The 26,403-nt window shown below is 55.1% G+C and overlaps 2 protein-coding genes across 2 annotated transcripts; both read left to right on the top strand.

Annotated features, from left to right (window-relative positions):
- Positions 1-1,886: 1,886 nt before the first annotated feature.
- Positions 1,887-8,614, top strand: LOC309865528 (large ribosomal subunit protein uL4m). The gene is made up of 9 exons (XM_082731931.1): positions 1,887-2,248; positions 2,332-2,398; positions 2,485-2,635; positions 4,194-4,245; positions 5,140-5,257; positions 6,182-6,288; positions 6,411-6,520; positions 6,600-6,676; positions 7,738-8,614. Exons 1-9 carry the CDS (start codon positions 2,192-2,194, stop codon positions 7,881-7,883), a joined length of 885 nt encoding a protein of 294 aa, XP_082588057.1. The 5' UTR covers positions 1,887-2,191; the 3' UTR covers positions 7,884-8,614.
- An 8,225-nt stretch (positions 8,615-16,839) lies between these two features.
- ICAM1 (intercellular adhesion molecule 1) lies at positions 16,840-26,274 on the top strand. Its single transcript, XM_082731910.1, has 7 exons — positions 16,840-17,600; positions 19,194-19,451; positions 23,037-23,342; positions 23,674-23,961; positions 24,044-24,298; positions 24,469-24,717; positions 24,807-26,274. The coding sequence occupies exons 1-7, from the start codon at positions 17,360-17,362 to the stop codon at positions 24,977-24,979; spliced, it is 1,770 nt and encodes a 589-aa protein (XP_082588036.1). The 5' UTR covers positions 16,840-17,359; the 3' UTR covers positions 24,980-26,274.
- Positions 26,275-26,403: the final 129 nt, after the last annotated feature.

Genomic DNA, 26,403 nt, shown 5'->3' with positions numbered 1-26,403 from the left:
CAAAGGCCCTGCGGTGGGTTCAACTTAAATGATTGAGTTGCCATCAGGAAGGTCCAATCACCCCTGGCTCCTGCCGCTCTCTCCCCACCTCTGGTCTTTGCAACTTTGTTCTTTCAAAACACCTTTTCTCCTCTGGACAAACTCCTGATGGACACTCAAACCTTAGCTCTCAAGTTACAGCTTCAGAGAAGTCACCTCTAAGACCCCTGCCCACAGGGTTTAAGAGTTATTCCCTAGGGCTTCTGCATACACTATAGGCTTCCCTTTCCCATTCTTTTTTTTTTTTCCCCCAAGATTTTATTTATCTATTTGTCAGAGAGAGAGTGCATGCTAGCAAGGACAAGCAGGGGGAGCAGCAGGCAGGGGGAGAAACTGGGGACCAGCAGGTAGAGAGAGAAGCAGACTTCCAGCTGAGCAAATAGTCCAAAGCAGGACTCCATCCCAGGGCACTGGAAAGGCAGATGCTTAAGAATGAGCTACCCAGGCATCCCCTTTCCCCTATTCTGATTTTTCAACCTTCTGCACTGCACTGTAAGTATCTCAATGTTGTCTGCTGGATTTACCTATGCAATACCAGTAGGTGCCTAATAAATCATTAAGCAAGTGATGTTCTATCATTTGCTACATAGTATCCAAACTTCCTCCCACAGGACAGACTAGTAAATCTGCTTATAAAATCCTAAACTGGTTCTGGGAGGAGACACACAGCTGGTTGTGGTGGTGGCTTTTGGGAGGGGAACAGGGAGGGGCAGGATCATAGGTCGCAGGAGACACTTCACTCTAGTTTATACTCCTGTAGTTGTTGAAATTGTCTTTATCCGGTGTGTGAATTACCTACACAAACATAAAATGAATAAATAAAATTCTACAACATAAAGGATTGAAAGAGCTTTCTAAATTGCGGAGTGGGCGGAGTTTTAAATATGCATTCATAATTATTCTAGCAGGAATAGAACACACAATGAAATACATTGTAAATTTTTATTAATACTACACAAAAATATCCATGTTATATATCAGACGCAAACAAAACAAAACACCCACCCACGTCTTTAGTAGGTATTCGAGTCTGCTAGGTCCACCCCATCCCTGCCTTGGCTCTTGACTTGTTTGGATGACAAAATTCACCTTCAGTAGTAGTAGTAGTAGTAGTAGTAGTAGTAATACCATTAAGTGTTCGCTTTGTGGTAGGCATGACTTTATTGAATGAAGTCTCACGATCTCTCCATTTTCCACATGAGGAAACTGAGGGCTCCCAGACCTCGTTCTAGGTCACTGAGCTCCTGGTCCCGGCCAGCCGGGTGACTAGGCTCCACGAGACAGCTAAGGCTGCTATGGGTTCATGACGCCCCCTGGAGGCCGCCCGGGGAACGTGGCAAAGAACCTAAAAATGAGTATTTGGATTTCGGTTTTAAGGGTGCGCAACTAGGGAGGCCATCCAGGGGGCTCCCCACCTTGCTCTGTTTGCCGAGAGAGGTCTGAGAGGGGACAGGACCCCGTCTAGGAGGTGAAGACACAGAGCTAATCTGTGTTTTGAGGGGAAAGATACTCCTTTACCTTGGGTTATCTGAGAGACACGGTCCCACAGCCTCAGTACTTAGGGTTTTCAGCGGCAGACGAGGTCCTACACGTAAACAAACACACAAAACCACTTTATCGAAAACCGAAAAACCACCGAGGAGGGTCCGGGAAGCTAGAAGGAGCGGGAGCGGAGCGCGGAGCACTTGACCGACACTAAAAGCATAACAGGTATTGGTCATATTCTCTTAGTGCCCGCCCCAGGACCGCCCAGCCATGGGCGGGCCACTTTTCCAGATTTAACGCTCATTGGCTAAACGAAGAGCGAACCTTTTCCGCTATTGGCTGGATTCCTGCACAGGCCCTTTGGGGGCGGGACCCCCCAAAAAAGCGTGGGGCCTACGGAAGGGGCGCGGCTTCTCGATGTAAGGTCACGTGTTTCCAGGTGTTGCAGTGGGGTCCTTTAGGCCAGGCATGAAAATTGGAGCCTGGGGGTTAGTTTTGGGGCGAAGATGGAGGCACGCTGGGCCAGGCTCCGCCGATGACGCTCTTGCATACTCAGCTTTCCAGCGCCGATCCGAGCCGGGCGCGCGGTGTCGCAGGCGTGATGTCATCGCTAGGCGCCGCGCGCAGCCAGAAGGAGCCTTGACCTCGCGTTGGGGGCTGCGCGACAATGCTGCAGCTACTACGGGCTGGGGCGCGCGCCCGGGCTCGGCCCGCGGGCTGCCGGGTGAGGCCGGGGACTGGAGACGGGCCGGAGGACAAAGGTTGGAGGTTCCGGGGGTCGTTTCTCACCTCGTCCCCCGTTTACAGGGTTTGAACGCGCTGGCGGAAGAGGCAGCACCCCAGGCGGCGAAGCCAGAGTCGGTGGCTAGCGCGGGTGAGGTTGCCAGGGTCGCTCTAGGAGGGGCGGCAACCGGGAGTCCCAACGCTCGGCCCTGACCCGTGACCTCTCCATCGCTTCAGGTCCCCAGGCGCCCGTGCTGCGCAGGTGCGAGCTCCCGGTACCCGCGTCCCGGCGTCCGGTGCAGGCCTGGGTGGAGTCCCTGCGGGGCTACGAGCAGGAGCGCGTGGGTCTGGCCGAGCTGCACCCCGAAGTTTTCTCCACAGCGCCCAGGTGGGTGGGAGTGAAATGGTGAACTGAGTTCCAGAGGGAGGAGGAGCGGGGCTTGAGCCTCAGCGTCTTCACGTGCCAAAAGGGGACGATGGTTTTCCCTGTCAAAGAGTTATGTGAGGTTGAGGTCTAAGAGTTAACGTCCTGGAAGTTAAGGTCGCAGAATTCTGGAGCCTGAGTGACTGAGTTCGAACCCTGCCTTCCCTCTTGAAATGAGTTAATTCTGGCACCTGATAAGTCCTGTAGATGTGTTGACTATGGTCGCTGTTACTGAATTTTGCAAAAATAAGCACTAACAATGGTTATGCCCTGGCATAGCCTCTTTGCATTTTGGTTAAGTAGGTCCTTAGAGCAACCCTAGGATAGGGTTCGGTTACTGTTGCTTTGTGGACAGAGAAACTGAGCGCACAGACAGGGTAAAAAAATTTGCCCAAGCTCACACAGCTTGGAAGCTTTAGAACTGGGATCTCAGCCTTATGTGGGCCAACGCCTTGGCCTGGTTTATCACTTGCCAAGGTGTATGTTGCCCCTCAGTTGCTTCGTATTGGGCGCATAGTAAGTGCTGTTAGTTTATTACTGTTACTGATATTGGCATAGTTTGCCCCTTGCTTTTAAAGTCCCAATCTAGTAGAGAGTGACAAAAGAAATTTAAAACAACATATTTCGTGTATTCTGTAAATACTTACAAAGCATCTGCTATGTGCCACTTTTCCATTCTGGGTGTTGGGAATTCAGGGAGTGAGCACCAAGGTTGCTGATGCTGCTTACAGTGCAGAATGGGTTTCCGTGAACCTCTTTTCAAAAGGGCCAGATAGTAAACATTTTAGGCTTTGCAGGCTCTCCTGTTGCCATGAGAACGACTCCTCTCTGCTGGTGTAGTACAAAGTGGCAATAGGCAGCCTGTAAGCAAAAGCACATATTTACAGAAACAGGCAGCAGGCCAGATTTGGCCTACTAAAGCTTCCCCAGTGGTCATGTCCAATGTAGCCCCATAATATGAGTCATGTGTGTAATTTACATTTTGCTGGTAGCCACATTAAAAAAAAAAAAAAAGGAAGAAACAATCCATTTAATTTAACCTGGTATATCTAAAACAGTGTATTTCAGCATGAGGCCCTGGCCATATTTCAGGGGGTGGGTAGCCACGGTGGCCAGTGTGCAGGGCTAGAGAGGCCTCTTTAGGAAGGTCGCAAGGAGTAAGTTGTAACAATAGGAAAAGAGTAAGGTACCGTGAGAAGGAGGAAGAGGTGGGTCTCTTCTTAGCAAGGAGGTTCCTCTTGGAGATGTCTGGGCTGAGACTTACTGGCTAAGGAGGAATCAGCCAGAGGAAGAATGTTTTCAGGCAGAGGGAGCAGTGAGCACAAAGGCATGGAGGCTGGACCGCATTTCACAGAATGGAAAATGAGTGGGCCTGGAGGTGGTGTGAGATGGGGCGGGTGGGGGGGGGGCAGATTGCACAGGGCCCTGGAGTTGGATGGTAGGAGCCCCTGTTTTTGTCTGGAGAGGTGGGGGAGGGCTTTAACTGGAGGTGGGCCTTTCACGGGCTCTTCTTTCTCCGTAGGTTGGATATCTTGCACCAGGTTGCCATCTGGCAGAGGAACTTTAAGAGAATTGTGAGTGGCCGAGTGGGGTGAGGTTGGCAGAAGGAGGCAGAGGAAGCTCCTCGGTTTGTCTTCTCTGGACTGCTAGGCTCTTCTGAACCATTCACTGATAGGTGACTTGCCAGGTGTTTTCTGAACACCCACTGTGCATTAGGCATTGTGCTAGCAGACAAGACAGACAAGATCCCTGCCCTGATGAAGCTCATACTCTTGTCAGAGAGGTGAACGTGAATCAAGTAGGCAAGCTTGTAAATATATGACAAGGGAGGTTATCCCGGAGAAAAGGAGACATTTAACCTCAGATGTGTAGTAGGTGCTAACTAGGTAAAGCGGGCAGTGGCGCTAGGGTAAAGGTAGTGGGAACAGTATGTGCAAAGGTCCTGCGGCAGAGACAACAGGGAACCTGGTGTGGCCACAGAGGTCAGCAGGAGCAGTGGTGAGTAGTTTGGATTAGTTTTTTTTTTGCCAAGTACATTGAAGAAGCCATTATCAATCAGGGTCTCTCTGCTTTCTATTTGCTTATCTTAGAAGTCCAGTGAGTCCTCTCCCTACTCACGCCCTCCCTGGCTCCCCATAGTCCTAGGAATGAAGTCTTTAGCTTAGCATGGAAGTCTCTCATCATCTCCCCACCCCATACCTCTCCCTGATTTTTCTCCAGAGCCCCTGCCTTTCTGAGGCTGACATTCTGGAGCGGATGAGAGAACTGTCGATTTCTGTATCGTCTCCCCAAGTGCTGTGTGCTTGTCCCGATGGAGCCCTAATCTCTGTCCCTCCTGTTGTGGGGCTCCCCAGTGGCGAGCCCCCACTGCTCAGCTCACTGCTGTCTTCCCAGGCCCGGGCGCTTTCAGCCGTGACAGCGTCTGCCCCGGGAACCTGACCGTCCACCTCCTCCCTTTGCACCCGCAGAGCTATGCCAAGACCAAGACTAGGGCCGAGGTGCGGGGCGGAGGCCGGAAGCCTTGGCCGCAGAAAGGCAGCGGGCGTTCTAGGCAAGGCAGCATCCGCTCCCCAATCTGGCGAGGAGGTGAGCGGGCAGGGAGGGAGGGACCCTGGGGGTGTCTTCATACCCGTCTGGTGCGGTAGCTTGTCGGTCCCATTCCTTTCATCTAGGCAGGGGCAGTAGGACTCTGGCCCTCAGACCTCACTGCCCGTGTGCGGGTCAGAGATCAGAGAGTCGTCCACTTTCCCAGCCCCCACCAGCTCTGGCCTTACCTCTCTCACCACACTATGGCCACAGCCTCCTTTGGCCCTGACTACTGTCTTGCCTCTCCTGGGCCACCCTTCACACAACACCCAGAGTACTTTTCCTAAGCCTCCCGGTGGCTCTTGCAGCCTTTTTGGTAAGTCTGAGCTCCTTTCCTTGGCATTCCAGGCAGTGGTACCTGCAGACCACCCCCACCACCCACCGCCCACCACCCTTGTTCCTCCACATCCCCCCTGACCAGACAGCTGATGTCAGTGTCATCTCCCGTTTGCCTGGCCAACTCTTCTCATGTGTTTGGGCTGTGCCTCTTCCAGAAAGCTCTTCCTGACCTCCTTTGGGTCCCCCACCCCCAGCAACTCCTGGTGCCACCCAAAAAGAGCCCTGATTTCCTCTATAGTTGAACCTCTGTCTGAAGGTGAATGACATGAGGCCGGGGATCCTGCCCATTTTCCCTGATGCACACCCCCCCCCCCCGACCCCCAGGGCCCAGCAGAGGGAGGATGCACAGGTAGATGGGCCTCACTTAAGGTTTGACACTGAGGAAATCGAGGACCAGTGTGATAAAGTCACCTGTCCCAGGCAGCACTGGATCCAGTGTCTCCTCTCCATCTGTCCCCGAGGCCCTGTCCCCTTTGCTGATTCAGTTTGCCTCCTGGCAGCCTCCCTACGCCAGCCACTGTGAGAAATTTCTGTACTCTACACCCAGCTGGGGTCCTCACCTGTCTACACACCTCTGTCCTGCAGGAGGCATTGCCCACGGCCCCCGGGGCCCCACGAGCTACTACTACATGCTGCCCATGAAGGTGCGGGTGCAGGGCCTCAAGGTGGCTCTCACTGTCAAGCTGGCCCAGGTACGGGCGTGATCCCACCAGGAGCTGCTGGCCTGGTGGTGGGAGGAGGCTGGGGGGGCTGGAGAGCTCAGGCAGCTTCTGGGGGGCTGTCGGGGGCTCAGCGCATCCATTCTTCCTACTAGGATGACCTGCACGTTGTAGATTCCTTGGAGCTGCCGACCTCCGACCCCCAGTACCTGACCGAGCTGGCCCGATACCGTCGCTGGGGGGACTCCGTGCTTCTTGTGGACTTGTGAGGGCATGGGGCAGGGCAGGGGTGAGGGCGCTGGGTGCCATCCTCTGCGGGGTTCACCTCCTGACCTCTGTTTCAGAGCTTATGAGGACATGCCCCAGAATGTCGTGGCAGCCACCTCCAGCCTCAAGACCTTCAACCTGATCCCAGCTGTCGGTGAGCAGAGGGCCTCCATTCTCCCCCCCTCCAGTTCCCCAGCAGTGCATGGGCCAGTTCAGATTCTGTACCTGCCACCTCCTCAGCCCAGCCCTTACCTTCCCCAGACAGAGCATCGGGAAAATGCCATCCTTGAAAAAGGCTCTGTCCAGGCTCGGGTCATAGTGCTGGGCGCGGAGTGCGTGGACCGGCCGCCGGCTGCCCTCATCTGGCTCCTCCCTCCGAGAGCCTGGGAGATGGGATCCAGTCTGGCTTGGGCGTGTCACACCCACCACCACACTGACTAGTCCCTGGAGCTCTTTCTCCGTCTCCTGATTGCATAACTGACTTCTTCCCGGACAGTTGCCCCTGGGGGTCTCACCTTGGCTCCTTGAACGCCTTGCTTCCTGTGGCTCAGACCCCAGACCATGCTCTCACCCTCCACTCATCTCTTAGCTCACTTTGTCGGGTCTGACTTTAAGCATATCGGGCATTCCACTCCTTACCCCCCAGTGCCCGCATCTCCCTCCTGGCCCTGGCTCCTGCTCTCCTCCGCAGCCTGGTCTCCCCACCACAGCCACCAGAGGGCGCCCGTGAGCCCCCGGGCCCCGCCCCTCCCTCCTCTGCCCACGGCCTCTGCTGTTCCCCACTGCCTTCTGGGTCGAGGCCCACAGGATCCTCCACAGCCTGCGCCTTCTCTCCCGGCGCTCCTCGCCTCCCCTACTTGTCCCGCTCGCTCGCTCACTGCAGCCACAGGCCTCCCGCCGTACATTCATGTCTCTGCTCCCGCTGGAGAGGGTGGCAAGGATCACAGCCCCAGCGCAGAGCAGAGCCAGGCATGCAGGAGGCTCTCAATCAGAAGCTGAGCTCAGGACCGCCTCTTGTCCAGGGTCTTGCCATCAGTGAACAGCTGAGCCAAGGCCTGAGCCTAGATCTGTGAAATCACAGATCTGCAAGATCTGTGAGCCCGTGTCGGACCACAAGGGGCAATACTGGGAGGGCTTGCTTCCTCGAGGAGGACATGGGCGCCCAGAGGTGATAGGCAGCCCAGCCTGGACCGCATCTCTGCCCCCCACCCCCAGGCCTCAACGTGTACAGCATGCTCAAGCACCAGACCCTGGTCCTGACCCTGCAGACCGTCGCCTTCCTGGAGAAGAAGCTGCTCTGGCACGACTCACGCTACACACCTCTCTACCCCTTCCGCCTGCCCTACCGTGACTTCCCCTGAGCCCTGGCCCAGCCCTCTGCCCTCGGTGGCCCCTCAGCTGCCTTCTTCCTGGACCCTTCCATGCTGGGTGCTTGCCCTGAGCCAGGCCGAACCCCCAGCAGGCCTGGGAGCCTCGTGCCCACCCTGTGAGAGCAGGGCTGCACTGCCCGAAGCCCCTCATCCCCGTGCAGCCGTGCGCAGAGAGGCCGAGCGGGCGTCACCACCAGAGAGGGGCTGCTCGGCACATGAGCTCCACTGGCCTCTGGCCCCAATTTTCTCTTTCATTTTTAACATTGAGTCTGGTTTTTGTTTTTGTTTTTTAATCAGAAACAGAACAGCTGATTGCCATTTTGTAAATACTTCCAGTTGGCAAGTCTGGCTCTTTCCTCAGTGCTAGGTGCTGCTAGGTACCTCTCTTCAAGGGGCAACCTCAGGGTTGTTTCTAGTGGTGACCCACAGTCCACTTCCCCAGGATGAGTCAGCCTCCAGGAGCATGCAGGGGACTGGTGGCACGCTGTCCCTGGGAACCCGCTCCCGCTGCCTCCCCGCTGCCCAGGGCTGCCCCCGAGAATTCACATCCCCGATGGGGCTCGTGCTGCCTTTCGTCACGGTCCTGCAGGCCAAGCAGGGGGGTTGATTCTACAAAAAGGAAGCGTAAACCTGAAGCTTTTATCATAATGATTTCCCTCAAGCAGAGTCTGAATCCCTATGCTCAGTAAATGAGCAAATAAACACACTTTTTAAACACTGAACTGGCATTCTTTTTTTTTTTTTTTTTTAAGATTTTATTTATTTATTTATTTGACAGACAGAGATCACAAGTAGGCAGAGAGGCAGGCAGAGAGGGGGGGGGAAGCAGGCTCCCTGCTGAGCAGAGAGCCCCATGCGGGGCTCGGTCCCAGGACCCTGAGATCATGACCTGAGCTGAAGGCAGCGGCTTAACCCCCTGAGCCACCCAGGAGCCCCTGAACTGGCATTCTAATTGTGGAGTCTGCTGATATCTGCTCCCTAAGCTAATTTTCTTGTAATAGTTCTAACAGAGACTACCATGTGGTCAGTTTTCTTAAAGACAGCCAGAACAGACATCTGCATGTGTCGGTCTAGCCAAGGAGGTGGGGGGGCAGCCACCACCCATGGGCTAGGTAGCCCCTTGCCAAAAAAAATCTCTGGAATGCGTCTCTGGGGAGTGCCTTCAGAGCTCTTTGAAAATCCTCATGGATAAAAGCTTTGCTCCTTAAAGCACCAGACTTGACAAAGTAAAAAAGCCATTTGGAGCCTGTGTAAGCATGGGTGCAGAGGGCGGGTGGGAAATGTCCCTTGGGCTGAAACCAAACTGTTCCCTAACTCTCCCTGTGCCTCTCACCGGCCATGTGGGGACGTGAGGCTTGGAGTAAGAGCCCGCTGTGCTGACAGCGCCCAGCCGAGCCTAGATCAGCGTAGCGAGAAGGCTGCTTAGTTGTCCACCTCACAGCGGTCAGGAAACAGCAAGGCCAACTCACCCCCCTACCCCGCCTCCCGCCACGGACTTTCCAGAGATGTGTTGGAACCCATTCAACCATACCGGAAACCTGCAGCCAGACCAAGGATGAAAAAAGGCATTAGAGAAAAATTATCTGAGTGGCGCCTGGGTGGCTCAGTCGGTTAAGCATCCGACTCTTGGTGTTGGCTCAGGGCGAATCTCAGAGCCATGGGATTGAGTCCTGTGTCAGCTCCGCGCGGGGAGTCAGAAATTCTCTGTCCCTCCCTCCACTCAGGAGCATGTGCGGGCTTTCTCTCTCTCTCTCTCTCTCTCTCAAATAAATTGGACTTGGTGGGCGGGAGCGGATGCCTGGGACGCCAATTGTTGGCGTCTGCCTTTGGCTCAGGTCATGATGATCCCAGGGTCCTAGGATCGATCCTCCCAACAGGCTCCCTGTTCTGTGGGAAGCCTGCTTCTCCCTCTCCCTCTCCCTGCTTGTGTTCCCTCTCGCTGTGTTTCTCTCTGGTAAATAAATAACCTCAAAAAAAAAAAGAAAAAAAAAAAAGATGATCTGATACTAGAATGTGTTTTCAAATAATTGGGAGGCAGCGTGTGTGTTGGTCTCCTAGGGCTTGCCTGAACCAAGTACCACAGCCTGGGGGGCTGAAGTAACAGAAACATACTGTTTCGTGGTCCAAGAAGCTGGAAATCGAAGATCACGCTGTCGGCCAGGGGGTTCCTTCTGAAGCTGCGAGTCAGACTCTCTGTCCCATCCCTCATCCCTGGCTTCTGGTGGTTTGCTGGCGATCCTTGCTGTTTCTGGGCTCATGGTTACCCCAAGGTCTGTCCTTGTCTTTGAATGGCAATGTCCCTGTGGATGTGCCTGTGTCCAGATTCTCCCTTTTTATAAGGACCCCGGTCATGTTGGGTTAGTGCCCCGCTTCCCCTGCCGCCACCCAGCCTCAACAACCAACCTCATCTTACTCATTTGCAGGTTCTGGGGGTTAGCACTTTTATTTATTTATTTTTTTTTTGCAGGGTAGGGTGGGGGTGTTGGGGGGGGAGAATTGATCCCATGAAGGGGTGTAAGGGGAGAAATGGAACCAGATCAGCTGTGAAGACCATGGAAACTGGCGCGCGCGGCTTCACCGCGTATCCTCTGCTGTTGTCTGTGTTGGAAATTCTCTATAATGAGCCTTTTTAAGAAGCAATGAGTGAAGACATTTCGTCGGGGGAGCTGTTGCTACCCTTAAGTCCTCCCACCCTCTGGGGACATGGACTGACCCAGACAGAGCCCAGAGAGGGAGGGCACTGTGCAGTTACCCATTCCAAGACAGGACACCCAGGACTCCGGCTGAATCTGGCTTAAGAAAGTGAAAGCAGAAGCCAGAGCTGGGATCCCACTCAGAGGGCGAAGGGCGAGAGGCAGGCAGCTCTGAAGGTGGAGCCAGGGGTCTGCTTACTGCTTATTTACCCAAACCCAAGATGCTCCCACCCTAACCCAGGGATGTCTAGAAAAGAAAGCCTCAGAGCCCCTCAATACACATACCCATCAAATCCCCTAAGGGTGCCACATTTATGTGCTGCTGGGCCGTCCAGAGCTCTCAGCCCAGGAGGAACTGCCCTGTCCCCTGTCTCCTTCCTGCACCTGGGCAAGGAGGCCCCCCTCAGGTTAGTGAAAGGGGGTGAGGAGACAGAAAGAAGGTCACCAGCAGGGAGACCAGGCCCTTCTTCCTCACTGAGGCCTCCAGCCTAGCGAGGACTGACCCGGGGCTCCCCTTAAAGGTCAAGTCAAGTTCAGAGACTTGAATATATGATACTGAGTTGGGCCTGAGTCCTGGGCAGACTTCTCAGCCAGGAGTGGGGCGAGACTCCAGCACAGAGTCAAGGGGTGCAGGCAGAAGCAAAGTTCTGTTTTGACTGACTCGTAAACAACGTGAACTTCTGCTTTACGCCCTAGGGTGGCTAGGATGAGCTGTGATACCGGCATGAACCAGATCTGTGGGAACGCAGAGGAAGCCTGTGTTTCCACCGAGGAAGTTTTAGGGGGAGTTTCTCCCCACTGGTTCCTCGTGAAACAGACAAATTGTGACGACCACTAACTGCCTTTGCTCTTTGCTGGCCAATCATCGCATTCAAACTAGGTTAGTGACACCTCACATCAGCCTTCAAGGTCTGTGTTACCCTCTCATTCTTCAGCCGAGGCCAGCAAGAAACCCCTCGCAGTGGGGGGAAGTGGTTTGCTCAAGGTCACAGTTCACAGCAGAGGCTCTCAGCATCCTTGACCCCTGCTGCCCAGCGTGCCGGCCTCCGCCCACTCCCCAGCCCTCTGCTGGGCTTGTCTGCTGGGCAGGTCAAGGGGGACTAGGACAACATACCACCCGCTAGGATAGCAATTATGGTAGTAATCATCAAACAGAAAATTGGTACTGAAGAGGATGTGGAGAAATTGGAAGTCTTGCATCCTTGTATGTTGCTGGTGGGAATGTAAATGGTACAGCTGCTGTGGGAAACAGTCTCAAGGCGCCTGGGTGGCTCAGTCGGTTAAGCGTCTGCCATCGGCTCAGGTCATGATCCCAGGGTCCTGGGATCGAGTCCCGCATTGAGCTCCTTGCTTGGTGGAGAGCCTCCTTCTCCCTCTCCCTATACCTGCTGCCCCCCCCCGTTTGAGTGCTCTCTCTCTCTCTGTCAAATAAATAAATAAAATCTTAAAAAGAAAAGAAAAGGAAAAGAAAACAGTCTAGCAGTTTCTCCAAAACTCCACTTGGAATTACCATATGACCAGCAATTCTAACCATATTCCCAAATGAATTGAAAAAATGTTCATACCGATGCCTGCACATGAATGTACAAAGCAGCGTAGTTCCCCAGGGCCAAAAGGGAGAAACAACCTAGATGTCCGTCGACTGATGGACGGATCAACAAAGTGTCATGTATGCATACAAGGCAATATTCTCCAGCTATAACAAGAAATGAGGTATGCCCAGAACTGAAAACAGGGACTGCAGCAGACACTTGTAAGCCAGCGTTCGTGGTGGCCTGATTCACAACAACCAACGGTGGAAACGACTCACATGACCCACCTGTTGATGAATGGGTGAACGAAATGTCATATATCGTTGCGGTGGACCACTGTTCGGCCAGAGAGAGGAAAAAGGGCTGCGGGATGCTACAACAGGGATGAACCTTTACGCGAGACATCCTGAACGTGATGCAGAGGGAAAGAAGCCGGACACAAAACGCCACAGAGTGTGTGATTCCGTTTTTGGGAAATGTCCAGAATAGCCAGACCCACATAGACAGACAGTGGAGTAGGGGTTTCCAGGGGCTGAGGGAAGAGGGAATCGGGAGGCGCCAAATTTTGGGGGGAGGGTGAGGAAATAGTCCAGAATCGAATCGTGGTGATGGTGGTACAAGATTGTGAATATTCTAGAAAGTTGTTAAAGGGCAAAAATGTGAACTTTTTGGGGCATCTGGGTGACTCAGTGGGTTAAGTGTCTGCCTTCGGTTCAGGTCATGATCTCAGGGTCCTGGGATTGAGCCCCGTGTTGGGCTCTCTGCTCCGCGGGGAGCCTGCTTTCTCCCCTCTCTCTCTGCCTGCTGCCCCTGCTTGTGCTCTCTCTCTCTGACAAATAAATACATAAAATGTTTTAAAAATGTAAACTTGGGGCGCCTGGGTGGCTCAGTGGGTTAAAGCCTCTGCCTTCGGCTCAGGTCCTGATCCCGGGGTCCTGGGATCAAGCCCCGCATCGGGCTCTCTGCTCCGCGGGGAGCCTGCTTTCTCCCCTCTCTCTCTGCCTGCCTCTCTGCCTGCTTGTGATCTCTGTCTGTCAAATAAATAAATAAAATCTTAAAAAAAAATGTAAACTTTATATTATGTGAACTTGTCTCAGTTAGACACATATATGTGAATGTAAACTGGCCTAGTCACTTTGAAAACCAGGATTGTGGCTCCCCCCCAAATTAAAATCAGTTACTACCATATGGCCTAGCAATTTTGCTTCTGCATCAGTTGGAGGGGATCAGAGCCACTATCTTGAAAAGGCCTCTACATCCCCATGCTACTGCAGCATTGTTTACAATACTCAAGACAGGGAAAGAGCCTAACCGTCCATTGGTGGATGAATGGATATATACATACTCACAGTGGAATGCTATTTGGCCATAAAAAAAAAAAAAGAAGAAGAAGAAGAAGAAGAAGGAAAGCGTGGGACCCCGGCGTGGCTCAGTCGGTTAGGCATCCAACTCTTAATCTCAGCTTGGGTCTCAGTCTCACGCCCCATGTTGTAGGGGTGGAGCCTACTCTAAAAAAAAAAGGACATTTTGCCATTTGCTACAACGTAGGTGGACCTTGAGGTCATTATGCTAAGTGAAATAAATCAGACAGACAATGACAAATACTGTGTGATCTCACTCACATGTGGAATCTTAAAAAAAACAACACCTGAATTTGTAGTTACAGAGAACAGACTGGTGCTTGCTGGGGGCAGGAGGTGGGGAAATGGGTAAAGGGGTCAAAGGTGAAAACTTCCAGTTATACAATAAATAGGTTCTGGGGATGTAATGGACAGCCTGGTGACTACAAAAGACAGATGGTTAAGCGTCTGCCTTCAGCTCAGGTTGCGATCCCACAGTCCTGGGATCAAGTCCCACATCGGCCTCCCTGCTCCATTGGGAGCCTGCTTCTCCCTCTCTCTCTGCTGCTCTGCCTTTTTGTATTCTCTGTCAAATAAATAAATAAAACCTATTACAATTTTTAAATTAAAATATATATCTAGTAGTAAAGTGTTGGGGAGCTGACAGTCCCAGAACGGCTTCCACCCAGTGAGGCACAGGACTGGCATAGAGTCTCCCCACCTCCAAGAGTTCCTCCGTAAGACTGAACCTCAGTGACCCCAATGGCTAACTCCGCTAATGCACACCTTTACTGCCTGCCTTCCCGGACTCCCCCATCCCAAGCCTTCCCGGACTCCACCACCTCCCAGACAAACTGCCTGGACACCAAGTTTTGTTTCAAGGTTCACTTTTGGGGAGAGCTTATGCTCAAATAGCTGGTAGGTATGGGAGCCTGGATTCAACCCCCCCAGCTCCTCCTCCTCCTGTTACAACCTTGGGGATGCAATGCTCTGAGAACCTTTTGTAGAAATGGTGGAAGGAAAATCTGGGCTAGAGGAACAGCACGGTCCGAATGCTCAAGGACAAAAGCAGCTCGCGGAAGCTGCCAGGAAAGGCAGGGTAGCCATGCGAGAGCTTGGACTGAAGGGAGAAGCAGGCACGAAACCACAAAGCAGGTTGTGGCCACTTTGCCCTGTGTCCACGGCCTCTGGTCTTCAGTGGGGACATTTGTTGGCCTGCCTGAGACTGCCTGGCATCCTGAAGGAAACCCTGCCCTTCCTGGAAGCTTCAGTGGAGGGCTGGGGAGCCTCTGTTTTCCTTGTCCTCAAGGAAACATAAAGGGAGTGGAAGACCTGGAGTGGAGGCTCCTCTTGCCAACCTGTGCCCCATTACCGCCCCATCTCCATCTCAGAAAATAGCTCTCCCTCCTCCCAGGGGCTCAGGTCAGGACCAACAAGCCCTCCCTGACTCCGTTTTGTCCTCAAGGCCCAGCAAGTGCAGTTGACCCTGCCACCGAAACGGAGGCCAAATCTGACCACGTTTCCAAATGCCACCGGCCAGTGCAGGCCCCATCATTACTCACCTGGACTAGAGGAGTCACCTCCTCTGGCTTCCTGCTTCCAGACTGTCCTCCCTGCCTCTAGAGCATAGCTCCTGCGGTCTCAGGAGGGTGCCTGTAAACACCTGAGTCAGGGCTGTCCCTCCTCTGCTCAGAATTGTCCATGGCTCCCACTTCACTGGGAGGAAAGCCGAAGTCCCCTGCGGGCCAACAAGCATGCTCTGCACCATCTCCTCCCTGCCCTCCTTTCCTTCTCCCTTCCTTACTGCACTCCAGCCACCATGGCCTCCTGGCTGCCCCTACCACAGGGCCTTTGCATGTTCAGTACTCTGCCTGGTACATTCCCTCCCTGATGTTGTCACCTCCCGTGGTCTCCGCTCAAATGTCATCTTCTCGGTTTGTCTCAGAGTACTCTATTAAAAGGCTCATCAATCCCACATTGCCTGTTCTCTCCCGTTTTACTTCTTAGCACTGATCACAAGTAACAGCCTATGTATTTTATTTTTGTTTGTCTGCCCCCCCCCCCACTAAAATCACCTCTGCACAATGACGAAACTTTTGTCTTTTCTGATCACTGCTCTGTCGTTAGCAACCCCTTGGAAGGATTCTTGGTATACAACAGGCGCTCAATAAATAGGGCACAGTAGGTCAGGAGATGGGAAAAAGATTGGCGCTTTTATGGCTGCAAGGAAGATTCGGGCCGCGCGGGGGAGCTCGCGGCCTGCGCACTTTGGACTAAGGTCAAGGGACCCAAGAAGAGCCAGAGAAAAATCCGCCCTGGGCACCTGGGTGGCTCAGTGGGTACAGCGTCTGGCTTCCGCTCGGGTCGTGATCTCAGGGTCGTGGAATCGAGACCCTCCTCGGGCTCCCCGCTCGGCGGGAAGTCTGCTTTCTCCCTTTCCTTCCCCTTGCTCGTGCTCTCGCTCTCAAAGAAATAAATGTAATCTTTATTGCTCTCAAATAAACAAAATCTTTAGAGAAGGAAAATTCGCCGGAAAATACTAAACCCCTCCCCGACCCCATCCTTTACGGGATTTTCCCAGTCCCTTCGAGGGGCAGCGAGTCCCCGTTCCCACTCTGCACCTTTACTAGGCAGTTCTGGCCGGGAATTCAGCACCCACCACACCCCGCGTAGAAAGATCCCCGTGGAAATTCCTTGGGAAGAATCGGGGCGGGGGAAGGGACGCGTTTCTTGCTGATGAGTGACTCGCAGGCCCATCCTCCGGAGGAAGGGCCCGAACGTCCCCGGGGGGGCCCCCCTCCCTTCCCCTTCTGCTGCGCGACCTCCCTGGCCCCTCGGAGTTCTCCATGGCGACGTGGCGCGCGCCCCACAACAGGAAGCCTCGGGCGGCGCGGGCCGGCGCTGGGAGACTCCAGGGTCCCCACCGTCGTCGTGGTAGATGCCAAGTCTTGGGGTCACACTCGCAGGCCGAGGCCCTGGTTTGGGGGGCGTGCAGGCGGCCCAGAGACAACGCCCCCCCCCGCCCCGCCCCGCCCTAATGGAATCAGCGGGTGCAAACATCTGCACGTACCCAGCGCGCGCGCCCAGCGCTCAAGTTGCAGGAGCCGCGCGCAAATTCCAGGGAGCCTTGGAATTTGACGGCCTCCTCTCCCCGCCCCACTTAAGGAGCTGTTTCCCCGCGGAACGGAAGGGTCCGAGCACCCCCCTCCCTTCCAGCTTTGCTGCCTCAGTTTCCCCTGGGAACGGCAGCGGGGGACTCGGCGTGTCAGGACCACGCGGCTTCCTTCCCTTTTCTGGAAGCTGTGAAGATGTCCCCGCTGCGGAGGCCAAAAGGGGAAGCGAGGCCGCGGGGGTGGAAGCGCCCATCGGAGGCGGGGGATGCAGGGCCCCGGACGTGATGACGCCGCCGGTCCTCACCCAGCTTTCGCGGACGCCAGAATGTGTCCGGGCCTGCTCCTGCCGCTTCTCGGGAAATCTGTCGGCTGGGCAGGGCCATTCTCCTTGGGGAGGGGCGCCCTTGATAGAGGACGCTCCGAAGGGATCCCTGGGCCCCCGTCCAAGCGAGGGACCCTCCAGTCCGTTAAAGAGGCCCGCCTGCGCTGAGACGTCACACTTGAGTCCGAATCCCCTCGCAGCTCGGAGCCTCGGTTTACCCCTCCGTGGAATGGACGCAATAGCAGTCCCCACCGTCCAGGGCAGTGGGCAGTATTCGGGAAAGCATTTCGCGCAGCGTAAACGCTGAACCACGGTCACCCGAGCCCGGGACCCGATCCCCAGCGCCACGAGCGGCTCCCGGGGCCAGCGGGGCCGCTGCGGCCCTCGTCCATTCAACTCGGAAATTCCAGCGCTCATTAATTAGGGGGGTCAACACGACTTGGGCTCGGTACCCTCTCGATCCGGAAATGCCGGAGCCCTCCTTCCGGAGGGGAAGGCGCGAGGTTTCCGGGAAAGCAGCCCCGCCCCTCTGTCCCCCCGTGCCCGGCCACTATAAGAGCTCCCGCGCGCTCCGGGAGCCCAGTCCGCGCCGCACGCCTCTGCGCTCCTGCCGCGCGCTCTCCGCCCTCCTCCGGCCCGCTATGGCTCCCGGCGCCGCCCGTCTCGCGCTGCCGGCGCTCCTCGCCCTGATCGGAGTTCTGCCCCCAGGTGAGTCACGGGTGGGGGCTGCGGTCGCGCCAAACTCCCGGAATCCAAGCTGCGCCCCGAATGCACCGGGAGGACCGACTCCCGGCCAGCTGGGGATAAAGTCCCAATCGTACTTAGGTAGCTCTTTATGGGAAGCTGGGGCTAGAGCTAAGACAACTTAGCACTGGGTTCGAATCCAGACCTGCATGATCTCCATAGGTGGCCTCAAGCTACAGGTTAAGCCTCCCGGAGCCTCAGTTTCTCCGCTGTAAAATGTTGAACGCAAGAGCCGCCACTTCGAAATGGTTGTGTCCTGGCCCAATGCCACGCCTGGCTCCAGGACCCGGTCAGACCGTATGGGAATGGGTCCCACGCCAAGCTGAGTAGACTGGGGACCCCCCCCACCACCAAACACACACGTACATTCTGTTCCTCATCCCCTACCTCTGGGGAAGTCCGGGACTGCTTCTGCTCTGGGGAATTCCAGGGCGGACTTGCCCAGGGCCCAGAGGCTGAGTGTGGTATGTCCCAGCACCCCCCCTCTAACTCCAGACCAGAGGGAGGGGAGAAGGGGACACCGTGGGTCACACATGATAGTGGGTGCCGGGAAGCGCATTGGTGGGAAAGGGGCACCTGTGCTTAGGAGGTCAATGAGGGGTTCTAGTCCAGACGCCAGTGTGGATTCTGTGGCTTTTTAGGTGACCAACGTCACTTCTCCCAGCCTCGCCATTTCATTCCACGAAACGGGCACCATCCCATTACTCTAGGAGAAATTACAGAGCTGCTGTTTTCCCACACCCCCACCCCAGAGAGAGTAGGCCGAAAACTGAGGCCAGGGATCTTTGGGGGATACAGAGAAGGGGTGGGCTCAGACAGACACTTTTTTCCACTTCGGAAGTGTGGGGGGTCTGAGGAAGCTAACCGCTACAACCCGCCTTCTTCTCCCCTGCGCTGTGCTGTGAGCCCACTGCATCAGCAGGGACTGGGATGGCTATATTCACCCACCTTACAGATGGGAAAATTGAGGCCTGGAGAGGGGAGACCACTTGTCAGAGGGAGTAGGGAGCCTGCTTAATCAGAGCCTCTCCATTCCCAGAGGGCTAGTCCTCTCCACCTCACACCTTGGGAGGAGGAAAAACACTGACATCATGCCATCCTCTGCCAAAATCCTCCGTGGTTTCCCATTGCCCTCGGGATGAAGAACAAGACCTTGGCCTGGCCTGCACCGCCCACAGGATCTTCCCACCCTGCTTGCTCCCAGCTCTTCCCCCTCACTTGCTCTCCTCCATCTACCCTGCCGCAGGGCCTTTGCACTTGTTCCTTTTCCCCAGAATTAATGTCTCTTCTCTGAATGGACAGCCCCTTCTCATCATTCACACATCACCTGTTGCCAAGGAACTGTCCGTTCTATCACCCTGTTTTGTTTCCGTCAAAGCTCGGATTAACATCAGTTATTAATTATCTTGTTTGTGAATTTTTCTGTCTCGAACACTGAAGGCAGAGTTTTGTCTCGTTCAAGGCGATGTCCCTGGCACCCGGCACGGGCTGGGTCCACGGTAATTGTGGTTGAACCCCGTTTGTAATGCCTGTCCCCTCCTCCGTCTCTTGTTCTAGGACTTGGGGGTGCCCAAATATCAGTGCACCCCCCAGAAGCCACCATACCCCGAGGAGGCACCGTACAGGTGAACTGTAGTACTTCCTGTGACCAGACCCCCAAGCTGGGCCTGGAGACTCAGTTGACGAAGAAGGAAGTGGCCCATGGGTCCCACTGGAAGGTCTTTGAACTGAGTGACGTACAAGAAGACAGCCATCCCATATGCTTTGTCAACTGTGGCAGTCAGTTGATGGCTCCAATGTCCCTTACTGTGTACTGTGAGTGGCTGGGCCCAGGGGCCGGACTAGGCGGGCTGGGTGGGAGAGGTGGGTGCTTGGGGGTCCCCGCAGGCCAGGACAGCCTTGGCAGCTTGCTGATGGGGCCAGAGCTGACTCACTGAAGGACTAGTGGGGACCTCCTCGGAGAGCCTCATTGTCCTTTGAAACCCCTTTTTGAATTTTCTGGGGTGCCTTTAGCGCAGTACAGAGATTCGGTCAGTACCTTCAAATATTCTAGGCCTCTTTAAACATGTGACAGGTCCTAGATGCGACTCTTGAAAAGAAGAAGCAATTTCAAAGCAGCCCAGTGATGGCATTTTTCACATATTGGCAACAATCAATCGCATTGCTCAGAACCGTGCTGGCAAGACTTGGGAGAGGGGAGCAGGCTGTCCTGGGACATTGTTGACAGAGTGGGAGCCTCAGGAGCACAGCCCTGAGTGGGGAAAGGGAGTGTCAGTTCTCCAAATGACACAGGCACATGTGCTTGGACATAGAAATCCCACTGCTGGGAATCGGGCTTCCCTGCAGCTCCATCCACCAGGGGAACTGATCTGGGCTGGGCGCGGAATGGGCTTATTCACTGGGCTTAGTTTGGAAGGGCGGACGGATGTGGGCAAGCATAGGGGGCTGGGGTGGGGCGGGGGGAATAGTATACAGCTGTGCCAAAAGGAAAAAAACAGGGAGGAAGGGCATGTGTCCAGAAAGGGGAAATGAACTCCCAAGTGTACTGTCAAGTTTAAGGGAAGGAGTATACTCAGAATGAGTGGCAACTTTGGTGTTAAGGAGCAGCGTGGCGGGGTGAGGGACGCCTGTGTTGTCACATGAAGGAGGCATGAGAGGAAATGCAAGAAGTGACTGTATTAGCTGTGAGGACAGAAGCTGGGGAGGGCTGCTCTGGGAGAGGGCAGGGGGCGATGTGTCTCGTGCCTTGTTTTACTTTGGGCATTTTGCATCGTGAGAATTTCTGTTACCGGAGGCCATAAAGAAATAAAACGCTAGTCCAAACTAAACAAAACAAAAAGAACAAGGAAGAATGAAAAGGAAGAGAATGGGCCGACTGGTCTTGGGATCAGCCAGCCTCGGGTTCTGATCCCAGCATGGCCCTGCCTAACTGGGCGACGGTGGGGGACATGGCTTGTCTCCCCGTGAGCTCTCCTTGCACAGGTATAATGAGGCCGTGAGGCATAAAAGACCTTCCACCTTCATGGTGCGTGGCCGAAGGAAGCCTTCAGGACCATGTCTGAACAGATTCAGGCCAGGTGAGGGGAGTCCCCGAACATTCCCGGTGCCCTGTGAAACCCCCGGCAAACCTCCCCGAAAGACTTCTGCATGTCGGCCTGATAGCTGAGCGCCCAGTGCTCCCAAGTCTGAGTCCCAGCTCTGTGACATTTCTCCCTCTGTGCCTTTCGGGCACCAGACTTTGCCTTCATTTCCAGCTCTGTGAAATGGAACAGAACCGGCACACAGTAGAAGGGTCCCCTAGAAGACATTCTGTCCAGTTCGGTCCTGCCCCACCCCCAGTGTAAAGCTGAGGCAGGATCCCTGGGTGGCTGAGCTTTCTCTAGAAAGAATAAGGGTGGGGGCGCCTGGGTGGCTCAGTGGGTTAAGGCCTCTGCTTTCAGCTCAGGTCATGATCCCAGGGTCCTGGGATTGAGCCCCACATCGGGCTCTCTGCTCAGCGGGGAGCCTGCTTCGCCCTCTCTCTCTGCCTGCCTCTCTGCCTACTTGTGATCTCTGTCTGTCAAATAAATAAATAAAATCTTAAAAAAAAAAAAAAGAATAGGGTGTTAACTCCTATAGGAGGTGACCCCTAAGTGGGCCTTGAAGGGTGAGTAGGAGTTCACAGACACTCAGGACAGAGGGAACAGCCTAGACAAAGGTTTGAGTGGGAAAACATGTGGATAGGGCAGGGGCTATAGGAGGGACTGAATACAGACAGAGCCGTGTGGCTAGAGCTGAGGTGGGCAGGGCCTCAAATGCCGAGTGGACGAGCTGGGACCTTCTCCTCAGGGTGATAGGGAGCCATAGCAGGTGTGTGAGCAGGCCAGAGTTCTAGATGACGGCAGGCTTATGGGAAGCCAGAGAGCAGTTGGGCATGGACCTCGTCCAGACCACATGTGTGGGCAGTGGCTGGGTACAGGAAGGGAGGGCAGACAAATATTTGAAGAGTGAAGTAACCAGGACTGGAGGTTGGGGCTCAGAGAGAGGGCCAAGCAACACAGACCTCCTCCCCCAGTCTGACCTGAAGGTCAAGGAGCTGGGCTCGGAGATGTGAGTTCCATTTCGGAGCGGTGGGGGGGCTGAGGTTTTGAGGTTTCCACCAGCTCTGCAAGTTCATGCTCACAGCAGGTGGAGGGGTTTCTTGCCCTTTTATTTCTTAAAACAGCTTTACTGAGATACGGTGTGAGGTACACACCGTCAAAGACACCCCTTTGAAGTGTACAATTCAACACCTTTTCACGTATTTAGAGAGTCGTACAACCATCACCACAATCTAATTTTAGAACATCCCCATCACCCTAAAAAGAAACCTCATGCCCCTGTTCCACAGTCATTCTCTCTACCTCTTAAATGGACTCATAAAAGTCTTACCTCTGATAACCCATTTTATGGCTCAGGAAACTGAGGCTCAATTTCTACCCCTTTTCCAGAGGCAAAGTCACTCGCATACAGCAGGTAGCAGTGAAGCCCCGAAGCTGGGTGTCAGCCCCCTGACATGTTAACAGACACTTCAGGGGCTCTTGGGACAGGTGTAGTGAACCACAGTCCTTAAGACCCCTCTGTGGGAAGGCTGGGGGTCCCGTCTCAGGGCTGAGTCACGGCTGCTGTCAATTTTCACAAGCAGCGTGGGCTAGAAGTGCTGTTACCTCCCGCGGAGCGGAGACCCTGCCAAAAACCAAGCCCACCGTGTTGTGTTTTCAGGGGATGTTCAGAGTCTCATTTTCAGTGTCTGCAGGTGGTTCTTGCATTTTGGGAACTTCTTTCCCTTAAAAGGGGGCTTCTGAAAGGCCTTGAGTCGGTGTGGGTGGCTCACCCTTATTCATTCTACGAATATGGCGAGCCTACTGTTAGCGGCATGGGTCAGGGGACAAAGCAAAGACCCCTGCCCTCCCGGCCTGACCTCCCGTGGTGGGGGAGGGGGTACATAGAGTAGAGACAAGTTAACTGAGTGGATGGATGTCATCTTCGGATGCCACACAGTGAGGGCTGCTTGGGAGAAAACTGAGGCCAAGAGGAGGAGAAGGGGGAGCGGGTGGGAGGGGGGGCTTTTATAAAAAACGATCTCTACTGGACCTGGCAGCTTAAATTTCCTGGTGATACATTTTGAGCTTATTTTCCGCATTTCACTCTCAGACGCTGAAACTAAAGAATTGCTTTTGCCCTGTTCACAACCACCTGGGGATTTCCCACCGGTTTATCCTGAAGCTCTTAAAATTCCTGTCCTGCTCAGGTGGTTTGGGGAGTGTTTGTCAAAAGTGGAGAGTGGTGGGGCTCCTGGGACAGGTGCAGCCGGCGCCCCGGCGCCCCCTGCGGGCAGCTGTCCTGCTCACACACCACCACCCCCGCCCCCTTAACACCCAGGGTTCCCGGAGCGAGTGGAGCTGTTACCCCTGCCCCGCTGGCAGCCCGTGGGAGAAAACCTCACCCTGCGCTGCCAGGTGGCAGGCGGGGCGCCCCGGAGAAACCTCACCGTGGTGCTGCTCCGCGGGGAGGAGGAGCTGAGCCGGCAGCCCGCCGTCGGGGAGCCCGCCGAGGTCACGGTCACGATGCTGGCGGGCAGAGACGACCACCTCGCCAATTTCTCCTGCCGCACGGAATTGGACCTGAGGCCCGGAGGGCTGGGATTGTTCCAGAACAGCTCGGCCCCCAGGCAGCTCCAAACCTTTGGTGAGGCACTGGGGAGCCGCCAGAGAGGATGGGCTCAGGGCTTTGTTCCTGCTTGGGGAGCCAGGGTAGAAAGGCCTCTGGTCGGGGTGCTAAGGCTTCAGGAAAGAGCATGTTCTTGAGCACTGGGGTGGGGTGATCTGGGATGGGGTGCCCCAGCTTCAGGACCTTCTGAAAAGGCTGTAATCCAGCTTGGATTCTGGGACAGGGGTGACCCGAGCCGCAAAGTCGCTGGAAAACCAGAGGATGTCCCAGATGGGGGAATGAAAATGCCCCAGAAAGGGGCTTCAGGTTGCCTGTCGCCTCTCTGTTCACACCCACCCTCTCTCGCCAGTCCTGCCAGAGACCCAGCCACGCCTTGCTACCCCCGCAGTTGTGGAAGTGGACACACAGTGGACTGTGAACTGCACTCTGGATGGGCTTTTCCCAGCTGCGGAGGCCGAAGTCATCCTGACACTAGCAGAAAAGAAACTGGACTCTACATCCCTGTACAGCAAGGACTCCGTCTTGGCCATGGCCAATGTCAAGGCGAACTCCCAAAAGGAGGGGATCCAGCAGCTAGCGTGTGTGGTGACCCTAGGAGATCGAGACCAGAAGAGGGAGGAGAATGTGGTCTTCTACAGTAAGTCAAGATGGGGCGGGGCCTTCCAGAGGCGGGGCCAATGCTAGAGGGCGGTGCTCACTGTGCGCCCACCCCCTCCCAGGCTTCCCCGCGCCTAACCTGACTCTAAGCGAGCCAGAGGTCTCAGAAGGGACTCTAGTGACTGTGGAGTGTGAGGCCCAGGCCGGAGCCACGGTGTCGCTGGAAGGTGTGTCATCCGAGTCTCCAGCACACAGGGCAGAATTCCGACTAAACGCCAGCGCCGCGGACCACAGACGCAGCTTCTCCTGCTCCGCTGCCCTGATCGTGGCTGGACACCTGTTGCACAAGAACCAGATCCGGGAACTCCGAGTCCTGTGTGAGTTGGGGCCACTGGTCAGTGACCCCTAACCCCGAGGACCCAGCCCCTAAGAGCCCATGAGCTCCTGCCCTCTGAGGGCACCCTCCAGCCCTCGCCCCAGATTCCTAGGTGGTGAGGGGTGTCCTCCTGGTTCCTCACCCCTTCCTCATCTTGCTGTGTTTCTCCAGATGGTCCCCGACTAGACGAGAGGGATTGTCCGGGAAACTGGACATGGGAGGAAGGCTCCCAGCAGACCCTGCGGTGCCAAGCTTGGGGGAACCCAGTTCCTCAACTGAAATGTCAACGGAAGGGGGATGATGCTTTGCTGCCCATCGGGGACCTGAGACCTGTCAAGCGGGAGGTTGCAGGCACTTACCTTTGTGAGGCCCGGAGCCCCCGCGGGGTGACCAGGCGCGAAGTGGTCCTGAACGTGACCTGTGAGTGTGCTGGGGTTTGGAGCTGGGCAGGGCAGGGCAGGGACAGTGAGCCTGACTCAACCCTCATCAGCCCTGTGTCCTCCCCACAGACCACCAGAATAACATGGCCATCATCATCGTGGTGGTAGCTACTGTCCTCTTGGGAACTGTGAGCGGAGCCGCTTACCTCTATAACCGTCAGCGAAAGATCCAGAAATACAAGCTACAGAAGGCCCAGGAGGCAGCTGCCATGAAGCTGAACACACCGGCCACACCGCCCTGAACCTGGGCCAGGAACCAGCCTCCCCCTCAGCCCCCCACACGGTGGCAGCAGTGCCACATTGAACAAGGGTGGTCACAAGCCATGCAGCTCCACCCACCTTCCCAGGATGCCTGAGGACAGGATAGAGGCCTTAGGATACAGAAAGGATTTGGGGGACCTGTCACAGGCACACTTAGGATCCCCAAGCCTCATGCCTGACCTGGAGCCACAGGACTGAGCCACAGGGAGGGGGCAGGACACGAGGCATGACTGAGGGATGTCAGGGCCTGACCTGTCTAGGGAGGGTGTGGTGGGACACTCAACATGGGACCCTCAACTGGGAAACAGTGAAGCATCCCTACTGCGTGTACTGAGATGCTCCAGTCCTAAGAGAGAAGTAGCCTGCGCAAACACAAACAGCATGGAAACACATACCCCCAAACTTCCTGACGAATGCCAGCTCCAGCCCTGCAGTCCACGCACTGTCCCCAACTTTTAATGATGCCATATTTATTAATTTGTTCTTTTACCAGCTATTTATCGGGTGCCTTTTATGTGGGCTAGAATGGTAAAGAGGAGGAACGTGAGTTCCTGTCCTCAAGGAGCTCTCAGTCTAACCTCATTCAGGGTTGCCAGGTACGGATGTGCTAGTTGTGTACTGCACAGGAGCACCTGGCCAAAAAGATCAAGTGGGGCTGGAATTTCCCATTCCATTGGCTAAGCTGCTTTCCTCCAGAAGGGGGCTGACTATGGTGATACAGTTTAGTTGGTGCCATGTCTAGGGGCAACCCACTGAGCCCTCCCCCCATCTTTGACACTGACCTCTGTTAGCCCCCTCTGCCCATATGCATCTCTGCTAGTGCTCACAATGATACTGTGGCATGCCTAAACATGAATGCCCATGCACTGGCAGCTAAACCATGGAGTCCTATGAAACTATTCCCAACCCCTGTGTGTCCCTGCCTTGTCCTGTTTCTATCTCAGTGGGACCATGCAAGACCAGAGCACTCTGGCAGCCCCAGGTTCCTGCAGAGATGAGGACCCTGCAGGCAGTAGGGAGGAGAGGCCTGGGAAGATCCCCTCCCAGTTCCAGAAGCCTCTCTCTCGTGCTAATTAAGCTTTTTCATAAATACTGGCCTTGTGTGAGTTGAGGGGAGCTGTCCCATCCAGCTGAAGCCCTTTCCAGCCTGGTCCTCTCACTTCCCCCAAGAAAAAGCTGCCGGCTCAAGGCCCACCCCTCAGGCTCAAATCCAAATCTGGGGCTTGTTAGAACCTTGGGAGACTCAAGTGAAAATTAAAGATACCTCTTCAGCAAACTCTCTGAGCCTTGCTTTACAAAGGTCTGGAATTTCTTCTTGAGCTGAGGGAGGGCCTGAGGGGCTTGCACACTGCAGGATCCTCGGCCCTCTGGGGGCCTCTGTCCCTCTGGGTGGGGCTGCGGAGGC

Source organism: Mustela nivalis, assembly GCF_964662115.1.
Source record: "Mustela nivalis genome assembly, chromosome: 1".
Classification (NCBI taxonomy): Eukaryota; Metazoa; Chordata; class Mammalia; order Carnivora; family Mustelidae; genus Mustela; species Mustela nivalis.
The sequence above is the reverse complement of the archived record's forward strand: the minus strand, read 5'-3'. Positions and strand labels throughout refer to the sequence as shown.